The sequence below is a fragment of the Hippopotamus amphibius genome, chromosome 4, assembly GCF_030028045.1.
Source record: "Hippopotamus amphibius kiboko isolate mHipAmp2 chromosome 4, mHipAmp2.hap2, whole genome shotgun sequence".
Classification (NCBI taxonomy): Eukaryota; Metazoa; Chordata; class Mammalia; order Artiodactyla; family Hippopotamidae; genus Hippopotamus; species Hippopotamus amphibius.
Genome location: NC_080189.1, coordinates 22379388 through 22397621, shown reverse-complemented (window position 1 = coordinate 22397621; position 18234 = coordinate 22379388). Strand labels below are relative to the sequence as shown.

The 18234-nt window shown below is 39.7% G+C and overlaps 1 protein-coding gene across 6 annotated transcripts in view; it reads left to right on the top strand.

Annotated features, from left to right (window-relative positions):
- MKLN1 (muskelin 1) overlaps positions 1-18234 on the top strand; it is a 354784-nt gene that overhangs the window by 3926 nt on the left and 332624 nt on the right. For 2 of the 6 annotated variants that reach the window (XM_057731367.1, XM_057731370.1), the window contains exons 2-3: positions 5879-5923; positions 16085-16199. In XM_057731367.1, coding sequence (XP_057587350.1) covers positions 16183-16199 — 17 coding nt within the window. In that variant the 5' untranslated portion in view covers positions 5879-5923; positions 16085-16182. Of the gene's footprint in view, positions 1-5878; positions 5924-11054; positions 11162-16084; positions 16200-18234 lie in introns of all 6 variants that reach the window. The other 4 variants (XM_057731366.1, XM_057731371.1, XM_057731368.1 and 1 more) reach the window with 3 other exon arrangements.

Genomic DNA, 18234 nt, shown 5'->3' with positions numbered 1-18234 from the left:
AATTGCTTGGTTTTAGCAACAAGGTCAATGTTGTGTTTAGCAAGAAGGAGATTATTGGGATAATGGGGGTAGTAACCAGATTGTACTGGATTCAGGAGTGGATAGGAGTAGATGAGGTATATAGAGGAAGTTCTTTGGGATAAGAAGGGCTAAAGGCCAAGTAGGGAAGGAAAATGAAAGTATTGGGAAGAGAAAAATCATGATCTGTGAGGTTAAAGAAATAATATATAGCACAAAGTTCTGGATTCTTTTAGCCTTCTTCAAATTGAATGGCATCACCATCTACCATTTGCTCAAACCAAAAAGCACATAGATATTCATGATTCTCTTTTCCTCAGTTCTCATGTCTACTCCATGAAGAATTTAGGTCAACTTTAACCTTCAAAACATTTCCACAATCTGTCTCTTTCTATCTCTAGTGCTGTCACCCTAATACAAACATCATCTTCTGGGTAATAGCTTCTAATTGGTTTTCCTGTTTCCACTTTGGCCTCCTTTCTCCACAACACAGCTAGAATGACATAAATCATAAAAAATAAATCAGATCATATCACTTCCATCTTAGAATCCTTCCATGTCCTCTGATCACATTTGGAATAAAATCCAGACTCCTTTGCTGGCCAGAAAGCCTTATGTGGCATCCCAGACTACCTCTTTAATCTCATCTCCCACCACTCTCCCCTGACTGCAGTTGCAGTGGTCTTTTTTCTATTCCTCAAACGCATTAGAATTGCTCTTGTTTTTGAAGGACTTACCCTAGATATTTCCTTTTCCTGGAATACTCTTTTGATTATTCTGATCTCTGTTTAAATGTCACCTCAAAGAGGCCCTTCCTGACCACCCTGCCAAAAGTTATCTTTCCTTGTCCCTTCCCACCCATCTTATGTAGTTTTTTTCATAGTAGTAAAACTTTATCACTGTTTGTTTTTATTGCTTATAAGTGAGAACCCCTCTAAAATGAAAAACCCCATGAGGATTCCTGGCACATGGTAGGCACTTAAAAATGTTCATCGGACGTTTGTAGATGGCAAAAGAGAAGGACAATTGATTATTAGAAATTAGAGGCGTCAAGGATCAGAGCCTGGTGTGGTTGAGAAATGGCCAGTGTGATGGATTACTACGCTTTTAAGGTTCCAGACGTGGAAGAATTTTTAGCTATGTGACCCTAGACGTTCACATTCTCTTAGCTTTACTTTGCAGTTAATAATAATACATGCCTCAAAGGGCTGTTAGGAAAATTAAATGAAATAGTATAGGTATAGGTATAAGGCAGTCTTGTCAAGCTATTTTCAGGGAGTCAGGACTTCTGCAAATCAATTCGTAACCTTTACATTGAGCTTTTCATGTGGGCTCCCCTATAGTGGAGTTAACATTTGAGGATTACTTATTATTAGGGAAAATCTGACAAAATCATGACTTTTAAAAAAATACTGGATTCTGAAAGAATCTGGAAATTAGATTATTTAAGAAGAAATCAAAGCACTCCTACAAATCAATAAGAAAAACATCAAAACTCTGGAAGACTGGGCGAAAGATATGACAAATAGAGGGCAGACAAGGAAATACAAATGGGTCTTAAAATATGTAAAAATGCTCACACTTCCTCCTGACAAGAGATATAAAAATTACAACTGCATTGAGATGTCCTTTTTACATATCAGGTTGACACAAATAGAAAAGTTTAATAGCATACTTGGTTCACCAGGCTGAGGAGTGGGCACTTTTTTACATTGTCAATAAGATGAAAATTGGTAAAACCTCTGTGGAAGGCAACCTGGCAGTATTTATCAGATTTCTGACTGTACAAAGCCTTTGACCTAGCAACTCCATTTTTCTATATTTATCTAATATACTCACACATATTGAAGAATGACTCCTAGTATCTTCACTGAAGCATTATTTATGGTAAAGACTGAAAACAACCTGCATGTCCATCGATAGAGAAATGGTTAAATAAATTATGGTACAGTTATACAAGTGAATGGTAGGCAGCTGTTGAAAATTGTGAGGCAGTTTTAGGTGTACCGATGTGAAAAGATCTTCACAATACATCACTAAGTAAAAAAAAAATAAGAAGAAGAACAACGTGTATTTTACTAGCATTGTGTTTCTTTTTAAAGACTATTTACATTTTGGGGTTTTTTGCTTGAAAAACACTAACTGTGAGAAGATAAAATAGAGCAGGGCAAGAACAGATGTGGGGAGACCAATTGGGAAGGTATTTCAGTGATTTATGTGAGAGATGATGGTTTCCTGGTCTAGGGTGGTAGCATGCTCAGGAAGAGGAATGATCAGAGTCAATAGTTATTTTAAAGAACTTGACAGTTGAATGGAAATGGTGAGTTATGGAGAGGAAGGTAGCATCATGCTTGACTTGAGATTTCTTCCAAGATCCGATGCATGAGCAGAAATGTCAATTACTGAGATGGAGAATCCTGGGACAGTATCAGAATTGCAAGGGAAGATCAAAAGTTCTGTCTAAGTGGAGATATCTACTGCAGTTCTGTGATATGGATTAGAAGCTCAAGAGAGTTGCTAAAACTGGATTTATAAATTTGGGAGAAGATTGCCTAAGGAGGGTATATATAATCAAAAGAAAAGCAGGCCCACATCTAAACTCTGATCATTTAGAGACTGGGTAGGAAAAAAAGAGCTGGCAATGGAGACCAAGAATCAGAAACCAGAAAAATGAAACCAGGAGACTGTGGGGCCAAAGGAACCAAGACAGGAATATATTAAGGAGGATCGGCTCATGTTAAATGCTGCCAAAAGTCCAGGAAGATCGTTGTACTTGTTTCTCTCATAAACCCTAAGCTCCTTGAAAGTTGGGGTTATTTGATTAATTTTTGTATCCTCAGGGCTTGCACTGTGCCTCACACATATAATCAATGATCAGTACATTTTTGTTAAATTGGAGAGAGAAACAGAGATACAGAGAGAGAGAGAGAGAAAGAGATACAAAAAGACAATAGAATGTGTGTTTGTGTCTCAAAAAATAAATAAGGCGTATTCCCTTGAATTGTCCTGCACACCAAAGTTAATCTTAGGAAAAGTAAGACATTCCACTCCCTTGGTTTTACTCCTGAGCTAACACATCAATTGAGCTCTCAAAATGCCATGTTGCTGGGATGTTAAGTGCCTCCTGAAAACATTTTGATAAGTAATATTTACCTGTGTCTCATCATTCTGAGTAGTTTTTGTCTTTATTTAGGTCCTGGATGATGACAAAAAGAGCAATTTGCTTTTCCTCACCTATATGACTCCATTATACCACCTTGAATCAGTTGATGGAGTCTGGAGAATCCATTTCAGTGCCACTGCAGTTCTATAATACACTGTAACCACCCATAAGGATGCCCAGCCCCAGTTTCCTGTCAGAGAAAGATGACTTTGGGCAGGAATAAACATATTACCTCTTAGAGAACCACCAGCTTCTCAGTCTGATATTGTTTCTTCAGAAAGGTACTACTCCTATCAGGAGAGAATGTAGGGGATACCAAAGGAGGAAAGCATTTGACTTTGTCCTGAGAACATGGAAACCTTCTACACAGCAAAAGAGATGTCATGACTTTTGAGTCCGGTTTCCTTTTGTTAGAAACTAAAATAATAGATGTCGCTTAAACAATATTTAAAATGTTATGATATCTTGTATTATTTAGTTAGACCAGAGGCTAGCAAATATTTCTGTAGAGGGAAATATTTTAGGCTTTGTGGGCCACACAGTCTGTGTCCCAACTACTCAGCTCTGCCATTGTAGTGCTAAAGCAGCCGTAGACAATAAGTAAATGAATGACCTCAGTTGTATTTCCAATTAAACTTTATTTATGGAAAATGAGATTTAAATTTCATATAATTTTCACATGTCTTGAAGTATCATTCTTCCTTTGATCTTTTTCAGCTACTTAACAATATGAAAACCATTTTTAGCTCAGCGGCCATGAGAAAACAGGGGTGGGCTAGATTTGGCCCACGGACTCTCGTTTGGCAACCTCTGATTCAGACAAACAAGAAGATCATGTCGTGAGAAAGTTTTCAGATTCAGAGTTCTAAAGAAAATAATGTTTCACACATACCCTTTAACTTCTCAAATTTATTTGCACATATAAACACATTTGCCTACATCTGACTTAGTTGGAAATAAAGTATGTCTCCTGAGTTCAGTGTTCATTTAACACTTGGCACCTTCTCATCCATGTAATGAATGACTGTGCATGAATGTAGTGTTTCTGTAGAGCAAAGTGAAGAATTCTTACCACTTGACTATATAAATACCCAAACCAAGAGAGGACATAGTAATTGTAATCACATTTTTAAACTGTATTCATTCATTCAGTAAGCACTTATTAAAGATCACTTTTACATAGTGCAGTACTGAGTGTTAGGGAGTTAGAGATAAAAGGTTAGAAGATTAGATGGATAGGTAGATAGATAGATAGATAGATAGATAGATAGATAGATAGATAGATAGATAGATGATAGATAGGTAGATAGATAGATGATAGGTGAAAAATCTAGTGGCTGATAGGTGTCAGTGAGAATTGCTTGACTATATTACGGTATAAATGTAGTCATTTAAGCCTCAGATAGGTAGTTAGGCAAAACTAAGTTTAAATCCGAGCTCTTTTTTATCCCAGATGTGTGACCTTGGGCTGATTACATAAACCATATAAGTTTCAGTTTCCTCTTTTTAAAATGGGTATAATAATATCCACCTCCCAAGGAGGTGCTATGGGAATTAAATGACATGGTATATGTAAATCAACTAGCATGGTACCTGTACATGGTAGGTAATCAGTAAATGATAGCTGTTTTATTACACCAATATGAAGGTACACAATGTGTTCAAAAGAAACACATAATTAAAGGCAAAGTAGAGTAGCCTTGTGAGTCAAGAGCTTATGAATACAAATGAAAACCCACAAACCTGAAGGTTTATGCCTGGTAGAGAAGATCTGGGTGAAAATAAAAGCAGAAGTGACATTGTGACAGAAGCTTACAATAGACAGCTGGCTAGTTGTCTTGCCTTTGCCTTCCCTAGGAACCAGCTGCTGGATTGTCTAAGGAGCTCTGCCTATACATCTAGCTCTCCAAGTTCCCCAAGACTTAAATGCCAGTTCTGACTAGGGAGAAATTGTGTCATCAGTATCAGCCCCAGCACCTTGCTTCCTTCTAGTCAGGTCAGCTGTGAACCTTGAACATCTGTAGGTCCTTCCTATTATGCCTCCCACTCCATGTTTGTCCAATTCTGGGCTTCCACCTTGACCTCCACACCTTCAGTCCCTCGTCACTCTGCCTTGCATCCAGGCTTCTTGTTGATTTAGGACACTCTCTGGACCCTGGTCCTCTTAACCATGATTCTGATGTCTTGTTTAGCTTATCTCTGACCAGTCCTCTTTCCAGAGGGCTATATTCTGCTGTTCACACCCCTCCTGTGATCTCCTTAACTATGGTACACACATGCCTTACCCTTCATGCTGGACTTCTTAGTATTAATAGCTTCTTGAACTTCACCTTGGTAAGAGACATCAGGTCTTGCACAGCCCAGCTGCCCTAATCCAGGCCAGCTTCTGTATTCGCAGCTGATGCCCTGGGGAGAGCTCTCCTCTCCTGTCTGGGCTCCTGCTCTCTCTCCACTGGCCATGTGTTGTCAGCTAGTTCTAGCATGCCTTGTGATCCTGTTATGGCAACATGAATAATGCTTTCCCAATACAAATGACAGAATTAATAGCACAGGGCCACAATATAGGGGTAATGGAGAACGTCAACATCTACTGACAAGCTCATTCTGCTGAAAAGTGAACATCAAATAAAGTTGGCATGACAAATTTAAACTAATTGCTTATTGAAAAGGTACTATTCTGTGCTTAATTCTAACCAGCTAAGAAGAATGTGTTGGTGAAGTGAAAGTGACAGACAACTTAAAGTAAGTGACCACAGTATCCTTGAATTTGTAGTATCCAGAGAAGGCAATTCTGCACTTGCTAACCGGATACAAAGAAGACTTGAGCAAGTTAGGAGAAAATGTGGACATAAGGCCCTATCTGGCCAGGAACTAGGGAAAAAAAGCTCAAGAGGGGTAAAATGACTTGAAATTTAAATTCTTATAAAGCCAGCAATTTCAGTAAAGAAAAGGGAGCATCTAAAAAAGATCAAGGTGGCTGCTCAAGAAGGTTCTGATTAGCTCATATTTTTAAAGGACATGTACAAAAATAGATGGGAGAAGGGGGAGGCCTCACTCTAAAAGAGGATTCAGACCTGTGAAAATAATGCCAGAGGGGTTAACATCCAGAGACAACTAGGCTCTGGGAAAAGTACTGAAAACAATGTTTTTTTGTTTGTTTTTTGCTTATGGATATAGAAAGAATAATAATAAAGAAGGGGTAGTGCTACTGAATGGAGCAGACTGTCTGATGTTAATAGGTAGCTGAAAACCAGAATCATTCAACTATAGCATTTCCTAGATGCTAAGCAATAAGGCTTTTCCCACACATTTTAAATAATTCTAAAATCAGAATGTGTCTTCAATAGATGTATTTAACATGGTAATGTTTTGTGGGGAGGGGTCTAAAAAAGTAATTAAGTGATGGTGTATCATACAATAAGTTGAAGAATAGAAGAGCAGCAAGTATTACAGATAGGACTGAGACGAGAGGAAAACTGTGGTCAAAATCTCTAAGAAAGGGTAAAAAGAGACTATTGTTGGCCCACAGAAGCCAAGTCACCATACAGGTATGTCACAGAGGCGGGGAGGATAATGTCATTGTCAGTTGGAGCTGCTATAACCAATATCACGGACCAGATGACTTACACAAAAAACATTTATTTCTCAGTTCTGAAGGCTAGTAAGTCCAAGATCAAGGTGCCAGCAGATTTGGTACCTGATGCAGAATGAGCACCTTCTTGCTGTATCCACACGTAGAGAGAGAGATCATCTCTTCTTATAAGGGCACCAATCCCATTCATGGGGTCAGATAATGGCTTGCCCTGGGCAGGACATTTTGAACTGTGCCTGGCACACAGCACGCAGGTACTATTGTGTCCTGCCTCTTCTGCATCACTGCTGTGGTCAACTTAAAGCCCCAGTGCTCCACAGTCCAACTTAGTTACCTATCATTAGCCCTTGAAGGGTTCCTCTAAGAAGATATTTAGATCAAGATATAGGTCTCAGGTCACAAACCAGGAAAAGACATTGAAAAGTGGTATAAGTAAGACTTCTAGTTTTAAAAAAAAATAGGAATGCTCCAAATAAGTAACCAGAAAAGAATGTAGCCAGGAGACAGAGACTTTACCAGAATGAATTCAGGGGAGAATTGGAGCTATGGTCTTACTTCTTCTACTGAGTCTATGGAACCTGTTTTAAAGAAGGAATTCAGAGAATCTATAGATTAGTTGGCCATGGAGGAAACTGTTCCAACCACATATGATTAGACTTTTAGAAACTATGATGTGCCCATGTTGGTCCCGATGCCACTTGAATGTAAGGAATTCAGTACCTAAGGAAGGGACCATTTCCTTTCACAATTTTAACTCTAATTTCTATGTGTTAATGGTGGTAGAACAAATGTTTTCAAATGGCAGAGGATTTGTCATTTTCTATCAAAAGCAATCATCTTGATACTTAAAGATGTAGTCCTTACCTTAGTTGTCTTCTCACATGCATCCCCCTTTCTCAGCTCTTCCTTTCTGCAGGACATTCATGTCATTTTGAGAAAGCTGACTCCAGGAGGTAGGGCATGTGGTACAGACTAAGTCAATCAGTAAATTTCATCCCCTTGGCCCCAGTGACTGCTTCATGTATGGGCATGGGACCTAAATCAGTTCAATCAAAGAAAGAGAATGTCAGGATTTTTGTGGGAATGCTAAGACAAGACACTTTCCTCTGGAAGTGAAGGCAGAAGCATGTAACCTGGGAGTTCTTGGCCACCATCTAGGGACCAGGAGGGGAGAGGCTACTGAGAATGGAGCTGTCACTAGGGACTAAAGCAAAGAAATGAAGAGGGAACCATCAGGTCCTCTCCACATTGCGTGAGCCACTGAACCAAACATGATCCTGAAGCCTTTGAACTTTTCTACTAATGTGAGCCAACAAATTCAATATTTTGTTTCAGCCAATTTGAGTTAGATTTCTCTTTCTTGAAACCAAAGGATAGAACAAAGTGGTGTAAGCATGTCTTGACCTTTTAGGGTGGTAAACACCGGAGTGAAAAAATAAAGGTTTATGATTTGTAAAATAAAAACATTTATAGATTTGACTACTTAAAACTTTTTACTTCATGTAGATGAAGCAGTACCACAAACAAAATTAAAAGATAAATGAGAGATTCTAGACATTTTGCAATCAAATATATATATATGACAAAGGGTAGTGTCCTTAATATATAAAGAGCTGTTACAAATGTAGAAGAAAAATACATTTCAAAAGAAGTGTGGGTAAAGAACATGAAAGCCATGTGGGTAAAGAACATGAAAAGGCAAAAAGGGAAAAAGGAATTCAATTGATCCATTAAAATTAAAAAAGGTTCAGTCTTAGTAGTAATTTAAGAAATATAAAGTAAGACCAGACGTCATCATGCCTAACAAATTGTCAAGAACTTTAAAATGGTAATTTCCATGGATAAAGATGCAGGGAAATAAATACCCTCATACAATATGGGACATGCAAATTGGTTCAAGCATTTTAGGGAGCAATTTGGCAAAATCTTAATATGTGCAAATCATTGAACACGGTAATTTCATTTTAAGACTTTATTCTAAGAAAATAACCAGAAGCACTCACAAAACTTAATGTGGAAGACTATTTAGTAGAGCATGCCTTCTTTATAATATTGAACACTTGGAGGTAACCTAAGTGTCCAAAAAGAAATATTCTATAAATTGTAATACATTCCTTTGATGATATCTATGCATCCAGTAAAAAGCAGATTATGGAAGATATCATGATATCAGAAAATGTTGGTAATTTATTTTTAAATATATGTGCTCAGAAAAAAAGACTGGACAGACACAGAAAAATATTGATAGTGGTAATATCCCAATAGTGGACTTACAACTGATTTTCTTCTTTGTGAGTTTTGAATATTCTAAAGCCACTTCAGTAAATGACCATGTCTTGAATATCTTTTTGGGCACTGAAATGCCAAACCCAATGCTTTAGGCATAGCAGGCACTCAACAAATATATGTTGAACTGTTCAGGATGATCAATTGCTAGTTAAAAACGCAACGAGGTTGTTTTGTGGCTGGTGAGCTCACAAGAGATGTTAAAGAGAAACAAGCCGGCTGTATGTTGTACTAAAGACTTCCATTTCATAAAAAAAAAAAATTTCTATGCCTTGCCCAATTCCATTTTCTTCCCAGCCATTACCTGCTTCCCTCAAAGCAAAACTTTCAAGAGGAGTCTTCACTTGATCCATTCCAGTATGCCTTCTAACATTCTAGAAACTGTGCTCTTCAGACCTAATTACCAAACCTTATCACTCACCCTACCCCAGAGGAGAACTGTTGATCATTTCCTCTTTGAAGGTCTCTTCTCCCTTTACTTGCAGACCCTACTCTGTTCCATTTTCATGCTATCTCTCTGCTCCTTCTCAGTCTCCTCCCCTGGCTCCTCTTCCTCTGACAGCTGCATGCATGTTTTTTTTTCCCCCAGGGTCTTGGCACTCTTCTCACTGTATGCCCTCCTCAGGGTGTCCAATTCATTCTGAGGACTTAGCTACCAGTGGGCACTGACTTCTGAACCTATATATTCAGTCCAAACTTCCGATCTGCAGACATGTCTTTCATTTGCCATTGGATATCCTATAATCACTGCAACCTTAATATGCCACTCCTTGTGGCATAATATGCCACGTCCTCCCCCCCACCCCTTGCTCTCCTTCTCCTACTTAGCTTAGTTAATGTCATTACACTTCAACCTTGGCCTCTCTCCCCTACTCCCAAATGCCTATCTAATCAATAACTATGTCCTCAGTGCTACTTCTAAATCTCTCTTGGATTTGTCACTACTTTTCATCCTGCTGCTGCTATGGTGATTCAGACCATAATCCCTTCCTTAGACTATTACAGTGACCTTCTAATTGGCTTTCCTGGCTCCAGTCTCCCCATACTCTAGTTCAACCATCATCTTGCTACTAAAGTTTTATTTGTTTATTTTTAATATGAATGATCACATCTCTTTCCTATTTAGGAACCTCTGATACCTCTCATACTTATTGTCTTCAGTGTAAAGTCCAAGTTCCTTAGCTGTAAATCAAGGTTCTTCTCAATATGGCTACAATCTGCCTTACCAGTTATTTTCAGCCCACACCAGACTTACCTCTCTTCTCTGAACACAGTTTGCCTTTTCACGCTTTTCTGCCTTTCCCCATCCTATTCCCCTAAGGATCTTCTCTCCTCAGCCAACTCATTTCCTCCTCCAGTGCCCAACCCAAACTTCACTGCCTCTAGGAAAAGAAACCCTCTGCAGCTTCCAAGTCAGATGTTAGGACAAAAGATATGATATTTAAAGTAGTGGCTCATATGATGTTGCTTATATGTGGAATCTAAAAAAAGAGTTACAAATGAACTTATCAACAAAACAGAAATAGAGTTACAGATGTAGAAAACAAACTTATGGTTCTCAGCGGTAAAGGGGGGAGGGATAAATTGGGAGATTGGGGTTGACATATACACACTAACATCTATAAAACTGATAACTAATAAGGACCTACTGTCCTTATTATAGCACAGGGAACTCTACTCAGTACTCTGTAATTGCCTACTTGGGAAAAGAATCTAAAAAAGAGTGGATCTATGTATATGTATAACTGATTCACTTTGTGTACACCTGTAAGTAACACAACATTGTAAATCAACCCTATACTCCAATAAAAATTTTAAAAATAAAATAAAGCAATGAACTGTATGGGAAATTGTAGAGGACCAAGCCCAAGGGGGCTCCCAGCATTCAGAAATCAGGAAGGACCTAGCAAAAGAGACTGAGAAGGAACAAACAATGAGGTAGAAGGAAAGCCAGTGTGGTGTGATGGAAGCAAAGTGAAGAAAATGTTTTAACAGAAAGGGACCGATCATCACCGCCAAGTAACTGCTGAGAGGGCAGTAAGCTGAGAATGGACAACTGATCACTGGATTTGACAGCACAGAGGACATTGCAACCTTCACAGGTGTGTTTGCAGTAGAAAAATGGGGAACAAAGACTGACTGGATTGGCTTCAAGAGAGTCAGAAATGAGGAAGTTGATGTTCTTTGGGTGAAGTAGTAGATGAATGAAGAAATGATGTCTTTGAGGGACTTCCCTGGCAGTCTAGTGGTTAAGACTCCGTGCTTCCATTGCAGGGGGCGCAGGTTTGATCCCTGGTCGGAGAACTAAGATCCCACAAGCCACGTGGCATGGCCACATTTAAAAAAAATGATGTCTTAGAGCGGATTCTATAATTGGTCAGGAACCAAAATAGATTCGTTATTTTGAACTCTTAGAGTCTCTGAAAAGTTTCCAAGTAGAAACAAGGATGCGATTTGGTGGTGCAAAGCTTTTCTTAAGTGACAAGAGAATTCAGAGTAGGGTTACCAAGGCAGTAAGGTTAGTCTAGGGAAGGTTCTATGCTAGTTCTCTGTTCTATGTGAGTCTCTCTAACAGAGTTATCTATTACCAACCTGGTTCACAAAGTCCTTCATGCAGAACTTCTCAGGAGCTTCAGGGAAGAGCTGTCCCTGCAGGCACTTGGGTGCAGAATTTTCAGAGACTATTTCCAGACACCTCTTGCTGGTGTGTAGGGGTGCTGATAAGAAATCTGTAAGGCTGGCTCTCATGCTTTTGGAGGCTGGGCAGCACCAAGGCTGAATGGTTGGGAAGAGGTAAACAGGAAAAATCTGACCCACACAATGTAGTGCATTTGGAAATGCTGTATTTGGAAGTATTTCTATAAAAAAATTTTATACTGAAATCATAATGGAGGTGGACTAAGTATTCACCTACCTATATTTGATAAATACATAGGCTATTCTTACCTGCCACCTCCTGGAGATGAAATATGGAGAATACAAACTTTAGGTAGACCAGACCCAAGCTTTGATTTTATGTTGTTACCTATGTGACATTTTTCGAATAGTCAGAGTTTCAAAAAGTGCTTTGATACAGATCCCATGTACAATGTGTTTTTACTTATATGACGGAAGACAACCCAGGGACCATATATTTCCCTTTATAAAATTATTTATGCTGACATCTAGGTCCTGGATTAAGAAATAGAACCAGTCATAGAATATTGAAGAACCTCCTGTTATACTATGTTTCCTGTGGTTCCTCAAATGCACAGGCTGCTCTTATTCATACATGCCTTTCGCTCGTCCTGTGCCCTCTACCTGGAATACCCAAATCGCCTTCTTCCTGGCAAGCTCAGATGGAAGAGGCCTTCCTTGCCCTCTCAGACAGAGATCAGCCCTCTCCGTGCTCCCCAGACTGTTTTCCTGTGTCGCTCCATCTCTGCACCTACCACACTGAACTACAGTTTGCTCTTCTGGCTCCCTCACTGGGCTGTGAGTTTCTAGAAGTCAGTGATTTTGTCTTCTTCCTATTTCTTTCTTTTACATCTAGAGTGGTGTTTGCACATTTTGGGCACACCGTGGATGTTTCTTGGAGGGATGTGTGAGTGCTTGAGAGTGTGAATAAATGAATGGGTGAGTGAATGAATACATGAAAAGATTGGAAAATGTTACCCCACAAATGGAAGCTCATACAAACATGAAAGTGTCAATGACTTTACATATACACGGAATTAGTGCATGGAATGGTACTTCCCAAGTCCAACTGAGATGACAAGATTTCTGTAGCATAATGCATGTGAAGAGGAGAGTGATATACACAAATGACTCATAATATGTGTAGCAAGCACAACACGGTGAGAACTGTGCTGATTAAAATCAGAGTTGGGTGATAGGAATTGATTAGTTTTCATCTAGATTTGGGAGAGAGATTTGATCTATGGAACAGCATGAACATTTTGGCCCTTGTGATTTCTTTTAAGCAAGGTATTTTTCATCTTAAAATTTAAGGGCAAGGTACAGCTTAATAAACATGTTTATCTAAAGCATGGCTTCATTGTAAGACAAAAAACAAAAACTAAAAAACAAAAAAAAAGGAAAACAAACCAGCTATTACACCTCTAAAATGGAAGTTACATTGAACTAGTCATTTCATTCCCACATGCCTCGGTTTCTTCCATGCATACTTTGTAAAATGATAATAGCCCTTACTAGTATTTACATTATAAAAGGGTTGTTAATGTAAATTAGATAGTATAAAATGGGTTATGATGTCTTCTTTGAAAGACAAGCACTATACACAAATGAGACATTATTATTTAGTTTTTCCTTTTCAATCTCGTTAAATGAGAATTAGATGAAAACTCTGCCCCTTAAGAAATATCCAATGGGTAAGTGATTATTGAGTCAAGTAAAATGAAAAAAAAAATCTTCAGCTGAAAACTCAGTTTGTGTAGCTTAGCTAGTCTGTGCACAAGACAAAAATACTGTCTTTATCTGTGATGTTTACCACCATTCTTTATCTCCTCTCTGTGCTGTAATCACAAACTGAAGACAGTCAAGCCTTTCAGTTCAGTCATAGTGTGCATATCAGGGAACATAACTATCCTGGGATGATTACAGTTGAGAAATAGTATTTCATTTCATCAAGCCATACAGCCAGTTTTGCTGTGGATTTAAGGCTTAATTCAACTCCTGGTTCCTAGGTTCGGGGTAGCTATTACCGCAACTTTTTCAGGTTAGTTACTGCCATTGCCTCTGTGCTCCCTGTTGGCACCATCCAGGCCAGAGCCTCCCTATCTTCTCCTTGGAATACGAGTTACTCAGAGGAAACAAGATTTGGGGAGTTGCTGTGGACTTCAGAAACTTCACTTCGTGTCATGAAGGCACGAGCACGGAAACAACACAGTGGAGGATTCAGGATAAGAGAGCTGGTGGTGATAGGGCCGCCTGCCCAGCACGACTGTGCCTGGCCTCCGTGTGTATAATAACTCCAGCCTACTTCTGGTTCCTGGGCCCTGTTCTCAGACTGCTCCCCGCTCCTCCTCTCTCATCCAAAGCCCTTATACTGTTCATCCTCTGTGTCTTGGCCCACCTGCACTCCCTAGGACCAGCCTCGGCATTGCTTGCAGTTGTGATCATCTGTTTCCCCCCAACCCATTTACTTTGGCTTCTGGATTTTGCTCTCAGAGCTGATCCCTGACTGGCCAGCTGTGGGGCCAGCTATCTGCTCCAAGGTGACCAAACTCCTCTCCCCTCCTTCTGACTGGTCCCAATACAGGAGTTATGGCAATAGGTGAGTGTGACCATTGTGTCTGATCAGGTTTTCATCGATACTTATGAAGCCCATCATTTCACTGGTGGGCTGCTGAGAGAGGTCAGGTGTACCTTCATGCACCACAGTGGGCCTTGGGCCCAGGAAGACTGTGTGGACTTTAGAGGCCTAGAAAAGGGGCAGGTGCAGAAGAGTCAGGAGGAGAGCATGGAAGGTGGATTTGGTTTACTGAACAGTTTTAGCCACTTCCAGCATCGATTACAAGACGACAGCCCAACATACAGGCCGTGCCTACCAAGAGCATCCCCATGTGGTAACTGAGCCAACGCAAAGGTGGTGAGGGAAACTTCATGGTGGCCCCATTGCCTTACCTGTGGGATTATATCTTCTACTTTTCAGGCAAATTATTTGAAACAGTTGTCTATAGTCACTAGTTCAATTTATTCCTCCACTTGCTGTGACCTGCCTTCTGCCTCCACCGACCCCACTCTCACCCAACTGGTCAAATACCTCTTCGGTGCTCCCTCCGTGGGTGCTTCTCAGACTTTTCTTACTTGATCTCTTGACAGCATGTACAAAGCTTTGTTGACCATAACCTACTTGTTGAAATGTGCTTTTCCCTTGTTCTCTGTGATGCCTCACTCTTCTTGTTTCCCTCCTGTCCCTCAGGCTGTACTTTCTCTCACTCCCCTTTTTTTGAGGGATCCTTTCTCTGCCCATGTGTTAAGCGTTGGTGTTCCTCTGGGTTCTCTCCTGAGCTCTTTTCTCTTCTGTGACACTCTCCCAGTGTATCGCTTTCATCCCCTTGGATTCTGTTGTTGCCTAACGTACTGATGCTCCCTAAGCCTGTATTCTCAGACTTCAAGATCAAACTGCCTACCTGTGAGTGTTCCCCAGGCATCCCAAACCAAACATGACCAAGGCTGGACTCATCCCTTTTGTAAGTGTCTTAGTGAGTGATATCTCTGTCCACCCAGCTGTTCAAGTAAAAAACCTGAGCAGAAATAAACAAGCAAAAAAACCTGAGCAGCAGTTTTGACGTCTCCCTTCAAAACTCCAGCATTCAAGTGATCACAAATTTCAGTAGATTGTACCTCCTCTATGACATGGCTTGTAAGGCTCTCTATAAATTGGTACTGTTTACCTTTCCAGTCTCATCTCTGACCACTCTGTCTCAGCTATCCCGAACTATTTTCAGTATTCAGATAATCGGCGATTTCTGTCACCTTAGAAACATACATCCACTCTGTCCTCTACTGAAACAGATCTGCCCCACCTCTTATTCGACTAACTCCTTCACACTTTATAAGTCTCCATGTAAAAGTCACTAACTTTCAATTCTCCCCGAGTCCGGGTTAGGTGTCCCTCCTAGAGCTCTTGGTACTCTTCTCCTCATAATCAGAGCTGCCTTTCCAGTTTCTATCTTGCTGTCTACTGCAAGCTCTGCTGGAAGGTTTCTGTAAGCAGGAACCATATTTATCCTATTCGCCTTTGTACTCTTAGCACCAACAAAGCATTTGGTACAAAGTAGATGCTCAGTGAATGAAAACACATGTTAATAGTATCACCCGTGAGAACAGAAAATAGATTTCCAATCAGAGGATTCAATTAGGATTTTACAAAACAAAGATTTACCAACTCCCTCTAACATCAAAGGGATTTGAAGATTATCTAAAACTATTCAGAAGAATTGATCAACATTAGAATCATGAGTAGAAAGTAGTTAATAGAGGTAGATTTCACATCTGTCCCTTATGGGCTTCTTTTCCAGAGTTCAATATCCAGCCGTGTTCTGGGGTCACCCAAGCAGTCCATCCTCCTGACTTTCCACAAACTTTTGGATTCATAAACAACTCCATACTTGAGCACATGGGGATTGGAATAAGGTAAGTGTTAGCTTTTCTGTTTTTTCCTCCATCATTTCATTTTCAACCATATATTATACTTGTAGAGCCATAATTTTTAAATTCTCCCTTTGGAGTCTTGATCAGGAGGTATGACCAGCTTCCCTGCTAGTCTAACTGGCCTCACAATGTTTGAATATCCTATGCACATAAAGAAATGTTGCGAAGTCTCTGGAGGTATCACGTCCTTTCAAATTTTCTGTTTCATGACTCTCTGAGCTCTTTATCGTTGTTCTATTGATTTTTCCTGATATGACTCCACATAGAAAGAAAGTGAGTTTTGAGAAACCGGAAAGACTTGCTGCCCACTCTGGGACACCCTATGGGCCAGATGCACACTAAGAACGCAAGGCATGAGCAGTGCAGTCAAACTTCAGAAACAGCTTTGCTTTAGCCACACTGCATGTGGGCAACTGCTCACTCCACCCACCTACTCCCAACCTTCTCCAGCCCCTTACCTGCTTCAGTTTTTCATTTTTGAAAAACTTATCCTTATTTACTTATCTTCATGTTTGTTTATTGCTTATCCCCTAACTAGAATGTAAGCTTTACGAGGTCAGGGATTTTGTTTTGTTCACCACTATATGCTCAGCACTTGGAAAAATAACCAGTACGTGGTAGGCACTCAATCGATATTGTTGACTGAATGAATGGTATCTTTTAAAAAAATGTTTAAGAGGCTGATGCACACCCAGGCCTCTAGGGATCTAATGCAAATTTGGTTTGCAGCTTTGCTGCCCTTAACACTTTGATTGATGGCTAAGATGATAACACTGACCACATGCTGAACGAATTTACAGATGACATACAGCTAGAAAAGATAACAATAAGTTGGATGATACAATCAGTATTCCCCTCCCCCTTATCAAATCCTGGCAAAATATAATAATGAATCACATCTAACAATAAAAAGTTTAACAGGGACAAATATAAAGTACTCAAAGATCCCAAAATTCAATTGTACAGGTACAGGTTGGGGGCGAGATAACTTACAATTGCTCACGTAGGAAGATTTAGAGTCTCCCGTTGATTGTGAGTAGATGATGAGTCAACACAGTGTGATGTAACGTCCAAAAAAAAAAAAAAATCAATCTTTTGTTGTATTAATAGAAATATAGTGTTCAAGTCGGGAAGTAGTTCTCTAGTACTCAGTGGTGATCAGGTCACATTTGTTCTGTTTTATAAATTCTGATCTTCAGCCTTTAAGAAAGACATTGATAAACAAAAGGTTATTCAAGAAGAGTAAAAAGGGTAAAATAGGATCTTGTAATCAGCATCATATCAGAAATGATTAAAGGATCGAAGAGTTTGTGTGGGTGTTTGAGGAGGAGGGCGTTAGTAGCACATGTAGCTACCTTCCAAAGTTAGAGGGGCTGCCCTGCAAGGAAAGACTGGATTTCTTCTGGGTAATCCCAAATGAAGACCCTTGAGTAAAAGATGTAAGTATGTATATTACAACCCATTAGAATTTATCAACAATTATGTTTGCCCAGTAATCAAGTGGACAACTGGCAGAGGTTGTAAGTTCCCTGACCCTGGTGGTATTCAAGCAGAAGCTGGGCCTCATGCCTCATGTCCTGAGTACATCTGCGTTGAAAGTTCAAACAGCGGGGTGAGGGATTGGGTTAATCACAATAGCGAGCACATATTGAGTGCTTACTATATGGCAAGTACCATAATAAGTGATTAATATGGGTTATTATTTTTAATACGCCCATCAATCTTACTAGCTGCATCTTAGAGATAAGAAAACTGAGGCTTAGAGGGGTTAAGTAACTTGCCCAAGGTCTTACACCTTGTACAAAGCAGAGCAAGGATTTTAACTTAAGCAGTCAGATCCCTAACTTTAACTTATTATTCTATAAGGACTCCCACTTCTAGAAAACCATTCTTTCCCACCCTAAGATTCTACCACTCTAATGAAGTAATCAGACCAAGGAGCTTATTATCTCCAGTTGCAAATGATTCTACAGTAAATAGTCTTTCAATATAGTATGCAGGCACTAAATTAGCCTGG